Here is a 9,253-nt window from a genome sequence, read left to right as displayed (position 1 = left end):
AAACTCAAACTGGTTATAATACACAAACTAGAAAATACGAGTTTCTGGAAACTTTTTTGTTCCTGAGACAAACACTGAATCCAGGGGTAAATAAGGCGCTAAACTGGTCCTTCTCGCATCGGATAGGTTTCAAAACAGTTATATTCTTATTACAAACAAATGTAAAATCGCTAAATATTTCTGCTCTCACCTAAAAAATTTACATAGCATTTCCAGTTAAAACCAGCTTTTTACAAAAGAATGTAATCTACTCTCCGAAGAAATAGAAACAATGAAAATTTAAACCCCTGAGGGATTCAATAATAGTAAATGTTATATTCTAATTACAAACAAATGTAAAAACACTAAATATTTCTGCTCTAATAATACCTAAAAAATTTACATACCATTTCCAGCTGTATTCCACTAAGTCTCAAAAGAAGAAACACTTTTATGTGTATAATAATATCTAAGGGTTATGAAATGATAGATAATGGAAAAAAATATAAGTGAATGAAAAAATGCATTATTATGGATTTTATGTTGACATGTGCAGATAACGATACTTTAAGCTAAGAAATTCATGCAACCCAACCTGAGCATCATCTAACCAAACCTAACATAACTGATGACATTTTACTGAAGTGACATTACTTTTTTGCATTTCTTTAATCGAGTGTAAAAAGAACAATGTAAAAAGTGTAAATTAAAAGTATTTTAACACGACCCTTTATCCTAACTCTAAGTAGAAGACCATGAAAGCAATTAAGGGGGAAAATGGGAATGAGGACCTTGACGAGAGTTATTAGATGTATCAAATGTGGATACAATTATGTAATCCTAAAATAAAGACTTTATAGAAATACAGTTTTGATAATATTTACAGGGAAAATAAAAATTTTAAGTTACTTAAATTACCTTGCACTTTCAAAACTTTTCTCAAAGTGGTGTAACTGATCAAACTCCCAGATAAAAAAGTAAACTTATTCTTGGTCAGTAAATTTAAATAAAAAATAACTAACGAAAATGAAGGGTTTGAAATCCTAGTGGTGCGGTTTGGAACGAAGGTGTGTGATTCCAAATGAGGGTTTGGTAAACCTTGGACCCTAAAAAGTTGGAATAAGTTGAACTAATACTAACCGATAAAAAGATTCCATTGAAGGGAAATGTTACCTAGATTTTAACACAATGTCCACATTAAAACTGCAACCATTTTGATAGTCTTATGGAGCGTAATTCATACACCCAATACATTAGAATATTTCATCCAATCTTATCATAATTTAAAACGATAAGGAGACAAATTTGCCTCTGAGCTAATGCACACTTTACCTGTTACATGTTATTTTTTCTAAAATTCAAATCTACTCTAAAGATTTTAGAAAAACTTTTTGAAATACAAGGAAATCATAAAACTTGAAATATCATAATTTTATGATATTACTACTTTCTAAGATGAGTAATAGAGTAAAGACAAGACATAATAAATGGCTTCAGATGTATTACTAGCTTGGAGTTTTCTCTTCAAAAGTCAACACACCTAACTCAGACGTATCCCGGGGTTCTACCGAGTTCCCCAATCAAAATTTGAGGCAAATGGTGCAGAAGATGTATGAAACGATGATGATATGCATCCTAAATTAGTCTTGTATAATATGAACTAAGTTTGTACTTATAAACACAAATTCCGACACTTAAGTTATTGAAAATTACAATCTACAAATGTGTTATAATTGGATATTTTGTATTTGTGCAATGGTTTATTATGTTACTCGACAAATATGTTTTAAAGTTAAATCTATATTTAAGAAATCATCCGGGCTAAGAGAAGAAAGATATGTGCATGAAAACAAACAAGGAAAAGAATTGTTTTCGTTTAATGGTTGGGCATTTGGGTTTCAAGATGTTTTATCTTGAACAACTCTTTTAGTACTTTTAGCAATGGGTCTTTTTTACCGGTTGATAAAACTTTAAACCTCTTCGTTTATTTACTTTTAATTTATTTATTTTTAATACTACTATACTGAAAACTCTGTAAACTATAATTATTGCTAATCCTCAAATATGATTTGGCGAATTTATAGCTTCACATTCGAAGATTTGTAGAAGTTGGACAGATGAAAGGTGGGAATATTTTTTTTCAATATAATTTGTTTTAGTTAGATACTTGAAATATTTCATTTCTCAAAAACGACTTGATTCTGCCAAATTACTTTTTGACAATTCGAATGATGCATGACAGTGGTTGATGAAATATCAAGAGAGAAGAGCACCCTCGATATTTCCATGAAAAACCTAGAAGAGCGAGAAAAAGATCTTGCAAATAAATTCTCTTCTGATGACGACTTAGAAATAGATGATAATAAGCTGGAAGAAAAGGGGTCTCAAAATAATGGTAAATATTTTCTCATTTTCTCTCTTTTTTCTATATAATTTTGCGAAGAAAAACAATGTTCTTAAAGAAATCTTTCCAAGCATTGTTCTTTTTATGAATATTTCTTATGTTTCTTTTTTCGGTATTTATTGAATCTAAATGTATGAATGCCTTTCAGTTGATTTCTACTTATTACAAGAAGTTACTTTGTTGATTCACCGACATAGGGTCAAACAACCTGGGGTCAAATGCCATAGGGTCAAACCACATAGGGTAAAACGACATAGGGTAAAACGAACTAGGGTACAAGGACAAATGGTCAAAAACGTGACAAAGGGTAACACGATATAGGGTCAAAAAGTGCGACAAACGGGCAAAAATTCATTTAAATTATTTTTTTGGTTAATTTGATTCAATTTTATATTCATTTGAATTACTAACAGCAGCGATCGGCCCCCCAGCCAGTCCTAGCTGCAGCACTCTGCCCAGAAAATGTCTTAACCTAAACTAACCCTGAAATAATGCATGAAATATTTTTAATTATGTTGACCCTTTGTCGTTTTACTCTTTGTAGCGTTTTTGACCCTTTGTCGTTTGACCCTATGCCGGTGAGCCATCATGTTTTATCTTACAAGAATCCTAATTCATAGTAGGATTTTTTTTGTTAAAAATCAAGAAAAAAGGATAAAAAGCTTAATTTTACAAATTGCTTTAACCCTGTCCCTGCTGGGGTACTTGAAAACCAGGATATGCTGGGGGGGGGGGGGTTTAAAAGTTACTACGTATTTTTTGTTCAGAAAAGCAGGACAGAAAAGATTTAAGTTCTGCATCAACTATATCATCCTTTCCAATTTTACCTCCAATCGGTCATAACTTTTTATTGGTAGGTAAAAAAATATTTTGTTAGTTCATAAGTGTGTTGTACGGCTTAGAAATACTAAAGCTCTCTTTTTTGTAATTTTTCAATCAAACCTTATTCCAATGAACCTTTTCTGAATCTCTTTAGATGATCTATATCTTGGGAGATCTATACTGAGAATGAACGTGTTCAACATTGTATGCATGAAAATTTGTTTTAATGATCTAATTTTTCTGAAAATTTTAGCGAGCTTGAATGTTATAGTCTAATTAAACATTTCATGTTGAATAATTTGTTCAGATATACTGGAAATTTTAGTATAAAACCCTACTTATATCATTTATCTGTTGACTAATTGTAAATATGTTAGTTTGTACTAATTATTTGGGATATAATGTTGATTCTTCACAGAATATCATACTAATAGACTAGCATAAAAATATCAACAAAGAATTGACAGCAAATCAATAGTAAGGATAATGCATCTTGGAATAACAAATTTGAAAATTGTGCCCACAACAAGAAAAAGAACAAAAAAACCCTAATCAATATTATTTAAAAAATCATGAACAGATTCTTTGGAAGGCATATACTTTTTAAGAGTGAAGATGAGGATGACGTTGACGCAAACATGGAAAAAGAAGAGCAACTTGGAGCATTCTGCAAGGAAAGGCTGGATAAAGTTACTGAAAGAACACTTAGGTATAAAAAAAGCTCAAAAATTTTTTTGTTTGCTTTAAATTCTTCATCTAAATAGATTAAACGAGTATAAATGTTGAGATATTGAATTTTTTAGCGTGATGTTAATGGAGATGAGAAAACTAGACATAGATCGAGATCGAATTCTCGCTCCTGCAGCTATTAATGCCCTCATTGAGAAATACAAAGTTCCAATTGGCCCTGCCCTTCCATTTCTTCACAGGCGATTCAGAGACCCCAAGTTTGTTGGAAGTACTAACTACGAAAAATTTATGAATTTTCTTGAAATGAGAAGATTTGAAAAGCAAGGAAATGAAAATATGTTTATTGAACAACAAAAAAGTTACAATAACAGCACCAATTTACTGTCAAATGAGAGGAAAATTAGTAGACCGATAGAAAGAAAAACTTCATCTCTACGAAGCAAGTATGGTTACTTAACTAAAATATAAAGTTTTAAAGTCCTTATATCACTTTTATGACTTTAGAATGTGGTCTGATAGGGATGAAACTTCGCTTATGATTAGTCTAAACAAGGCAATTGGTAATCAAATAGTTGATATTGATCGTTTAGCCCTTTTGCTTCGGGAAAAAGATCTTACGGGAAATGATCAGGTAATTTATTAGTTAAAGAATGTGTTAATGCCGTGGGGTCCCAGCACCCGTTTTTGTACCCCCTGGAAACCATTGATTTAACTGAGCCCCACTAGCTATCATAATTTAATTAAAAAAAATATTTATAAACCTTCCTTTCAAAAATGTTTGGCTCTATTCTCTCATAGTCTGTTTAAACCCCCCTGCCCCTTTTTCTAAGAAAGCAAGAGCAGCAGAGGTTGCTTTTTTTAAGTTGAGGGGGGGGGGGGTCCATGGATCTTTTATTAAATAATTACCAAAGTTCTAGTCTTATCCGCATAAAAAATTATTTCAGATAATTTCTAGTTGGAAAGTTATTTATTTTTTAACAGTATTTACTTTGTAATTTATGTCTGATTACTGTATTTGTATCTGACTTTTTAAGTTAAAATTTTTGCTGCAATTTTTTCACCACGTGTGTTCCATGCCATGCTTTTTGTGAATTTAAATTCATTAGCGTCACGAATTGACTGGTAAAACCGGTATATTCAGCAGTGACATGGAAACGACTAAACACGGAAACAGATCAAAAATTATTTTTGAGGAATTTCCGTTTTTTTAGAAATTCGAAAATTCAAAAGTTCAGAATTGTTGAGGGATTTCCGAATATTTTGTATCCGTTTCCCAATATTTAGAGTTGAATGGTTTCCTCTTTTTTTGATCAATTTCCTCATATTTTTAGGTCCGTTTCCTCATATTTTTGATCCGTTTCCGCTTTTTTCAAAAACTTTAAAAATCTCATTTTGTTGATCGGTTTCCTATAATTTTAGGTCCGTTTCCTCATATTTTTGATCCGTTTCCGCTTTTTCCAAAAATTCTTTAAAAATCTCATTTTGTTGATCGGTTTCCTCAAATTTTATGTCCATTTCCTCATATTTAGGATCCATTTCCTCTTAGTCAAAAACTTTTAAATGATCTTTTTTTTGGTATCCGCAGGGGAGTACCGAGAGTATTTTCAGAATTTGAAGTAAAAAAACGACATTTTTTAATCGCTGAAGGGTTTGCTCTGTGCTCAATAATATACCAAATTCTTATAATAACAAAGAGAACTCTCAGTCAAACTAAATTATTTCATATAGTGTGCACACTCCCCAAAATATAATGATGATTACAGACGATTATAAAAAGTCGTCTTTCATCTTGAAATACAAGAAAAAACTATAAACATTCCACTAGCATAATGCTAAATCTACAGATTTGCCCCTGCACGGATCAGGGAATGAATTGTATAAGATTTCGGGGGGGGGGGGACTTTTTAAAATTTTTGAAATTTTATATTATTTTTGTAATCGAATGGTTAAAAAAATCAGTGAACTTTTTTTTCTCTCAAAATCAAAGGTTCAGAAAAGCAAAAATGTGTATATATGCATTATTTCTATCAAAATCTAGAATTTTAGTAAGATTGAATCACAGAATCACAGAAAATTTGCAAAATTGTAATAAAAAATTCTTAATTTTCAGTTCTGGTCTATTTTTTTAATGAGAATTTCTTAAAATCCTCCAGTTCAAAAAACAAACAAATAATGCTACTTGAAATATTACAGATATAAACTACAGTGAGACCCTTAAAACTGTGGAATATTAAGACGACAGCAAATATCTGCATATGTAATGAATTGTTATAAAGCAAATGGTTTTACAGAAACCTTTAAAATCAGTTTTTTATGTGAAATGGGTCTGTGCACACTGCACAATTAGTCTAAAAGTTACCTTCCTGTTCCACAGTTTTGTGGTTCTCACTGTAACATTTTTATAAAATATTGATGAAATAATGTATCACTGATTCCACAGAAAGGACTAAATATGTGTACTAATTTGTTTAAACCTTTCACAGTAGGTACCATATATTGCTTGATACACGAAAAAGAGTTTAAATGAGCATGTATCAAGGTCAAAAAAACATATACCTTTAAGTACCTTTAATACCTTTTGTCTTTTCTGTGTAATTTCTACAGCTAATAAAAAAATCTTTGATAAATATGAAAAATACCGATTTCATACAGGATGTCCCAATAAACATGGGAATTCAGTGACGAATTCTGCTATTTTTTTTATTTGTTTGTTTATGTTTTGACCATGCATACGGTTGTACTTAGTAAAACAAGACAGAGTAAACTTGTCCGTCTTCACTGTTCATCTTGCAGTCATTTACCGTTTTCACTAAATAAACTCTAGCGGACATAATAATATTATGGTTTTAGAAATTAGGAATTACACTGCTAATTCATAACAAAGGCTCAGTAACATTTCGTCTAGTACACTTTCGTCTAAGTTCACTTTTGTCTAGTTCATTTTCGTCTTTTTTGAAATATAGTGTGCACGCTCCCCAAAAAATATTGTTGATTACAGACGATTATAAAAAGTCGTCTTTCATCTTGAAATACAAGAAAAAACTAATCAATTTTGAAATATAGTGTGCACGCTCCCTAAAAAATATTGTTGATTACAGACGTTTATAAAAAGTCGTCTTTCATCTTGAAATTCAAGAAAAAACTATAAACAGAGAAGCTAGATTCCACTATCATAATGCTAAGTCTACAGATTTTCCCCTGCACAGATCAGGGAATTAATTGTATAAGAATTCGGGGGGGGGGGACTTTTTAAAGTTTTTGACATTTTATATCTTTTTGTAATCGAATGGTTAAAAAAATTCAGTGTACCTTTTTTTCTCGCAAAATCAAAGGTTCAGAAAGGCAAAAATGTGTAAATATATTATTTCTAAGATTGAATCACAGAATCACAGAAAATTTGCAAAATTATTATAAAAAAATTCGTAATTTTCTGTTCTGATCTATTTTCTTATGAGAATTTCTTTAAATCCTCCAGTTCAAAAAACTAACAATTATCTGCATATGTAATGAATTGTTATACAGTAAATGGTTTTACAAAAACCTTAAAAATCGGTTGTTATGTGAAATGGGTTTGAGCACACTGCACAATTAGTCTAAAAGTTGTCTTCCTGTTCCACAGTTTTGTGGTTCTCAATGTAACATTTTTATAAAATATTGATGAAATAATGTATCACTGATTCCACAGAAAGGACTAAATATGTGTACTGATTTGTTTAAACCTTTCACACTAGGAACAATATCTTGCTTGATACACGAAAAAGAGTTTAAATGAGCATGTATCAAGATCAAAAAAACATATACAAAAGTGTATGACCTTTGATTGTAATTTATACAGCTAATAAAAAAAAGATTTGAAAAATACAAAAAAATACTGATTTCATACAGGATGTCCCAGCAAACATGGGAATTCAGTGACGAATTCTGCTATGTTTACAATTTGTTTGTTTATGTTTTGACCATGCATACGGTTGTACTTAGTAAAACAAAAAAATTACAGTAAACTAACAGAGTAAACTTGTCCGTCTTCACTGTTCATCTTGCAGAGACATATAGACAAATCTTTATAATAGTCATGTACCGTTTTCACTAAAAAAAACTCTAGCAGACATAATAATATTATGGTTTTAGAAATTAGGAATTACACTGCTAATTCATAACAAAGAGGATATCGATTTCGTCACTGAATTCCCGTGTTTATTGGGACACTCTGTACACGTTCATTAAACGATATACGTTCTTTAAATCTTTAAATAACTTTTTCAAACTAATTTTTTTAAGGATTAAAAATACAATTCTATACAGGAAAAACCAGAAAGACGACATTAAAGTAATATTGTATCAAGTGTATTTGATGTTATAACAACAAAAATGGCCTTACTTTCAGTAGCCTAAAATAAAAAAAAGAAATGATCAGTGCACACTGTACAATTGTTGTGTTTTATATTCATCGAACTAAAGTCAAAACTTGTATAACATTCAGGGTTCCCTGTAGCTGTAAAATTGTGTGTTTCTTTCTTTGCCAGATTTTAATTCAAGCTGAAGTGCCAGGCGTTGCCCGTGCAATTAAATAAACGAAATTTTAAGAAAACTTAAATTTCAAATTAAAAAATCTATTTTTTTAGCCGATGTTCCTACCAGGATACCCTTGGGTTCCCTTAAAAATAATTAATCTATTTGGTGCGTTTCAATAAATTAAGGTTTTTTTAAGTTTTTGAAAAAAGCGGAAACGGATCAAAAATATGAGGAAACGGACCTAAAATTTGAGGAAACCGATCAACAAAATGAGATTTTTAAAGAATTTTTGGAAAAAGCGGAAACGGATCAAAAATATGAAGAAACGGACCTAAAATTATAGGAAACCGATCAACAAAATGAGATTTTTAAAGTTTTTAAAAAAAAGCGGAAACGGATCAAAAATATGAGGAAACGGACCTAAAATTTGAGGAAACCGATCAACAAACAGTGATTTTTAAAGTTTTGAAAAAAGCGGAAACGGATCAAAACTGTGAGGAAACGGACCTAAAATTTGAGGAAACCGATCAACAAACAGTGATTTTTAAAGTTTTTGAAAAAAAACGGGAACGGATCAAAAATATGAGGAAACGGACCAAAAATATTGGGAATCCCCTCAAAAATATTGGGAAATCCCTCAAAAATATTTAAATAAAATAAAGGGGAAACGGATATACAATTCTGGAAAATCGATCAAAAAAAAGAGGAAACTCCTCAAAATTTGAATTTAGAGCGATTTCCGAGGGGTCGCTTATTTTTGATCCGATTCCGTGTTGAGTCGTTTCCGTTTCCATGTCACCATATTCAGCGGTAGATTAGGTATTAAGTATATTTGGTTATTCATGA

The 9,253-nt window shown here is 30.9% G+C and overlaps 1 protein-coding gene across 1 annotated transcript in view; it reads left to right on the top strand.

Annotated features, from left to right (window-relative positions):
* Nucleotides 1-9,253, top strand: part of LOC111694726 (uncharacterized) — a 36,960-nt gene that overhangs the window by 6,207 nt on the left and 21,500 nt on the right. The window contains exons 2-7 of the mRNA XM_023463719.1: nucleotides 1,789-1,837; nucleotides 2,222-2,374; nucleotides 3,151-3,236; nucleotides 3,814-3,914; nucleotides 4,009-4,338; nucleotides 4,400-4,526. Coding sequence (XP_023319487.1) covers nucleotides 1,789-1,837; nucleotides 2,222-2,374; nucleotides 3,151-3,236; nucleotides 3,814-3,914; nucleotides 4,009-4,338; nucleotides 4,400-4,526 — 846 coding nt within the window. The remainder of the gene's footprint in view (nucleotides 1-1,788; nucleotides 1,838-2,221; nucleotides 2,375-3,150; nucleotides 3,237-3,813; nucleotides 3,915-4,008; nucleotides 4,339-4,399; nucleotides 4,527-9,253) is intronic.

Source organism: Eurytemora carolleeae, unplaced genomic scaffold (assembly GCF_000591075.1).
Source record: "Eurytemora carolleeae unplaced genomic scaffold, Eaff_2.0 scaffold195, whole genome shotgun sequence".
NCBI classification, from domain to species: domain Eukaryota; kingdom Metazoa; phylum Arthropoda; class Copepoda; order Calanoida; family Temoridae; genus Eurytemora; species Eurytemora carolleeae.
The sequence above is the reverse complement of the archived record's forward strand: the minus strand, read 5'-3'. Positions and strand labels throughout refer to the sequence as shown.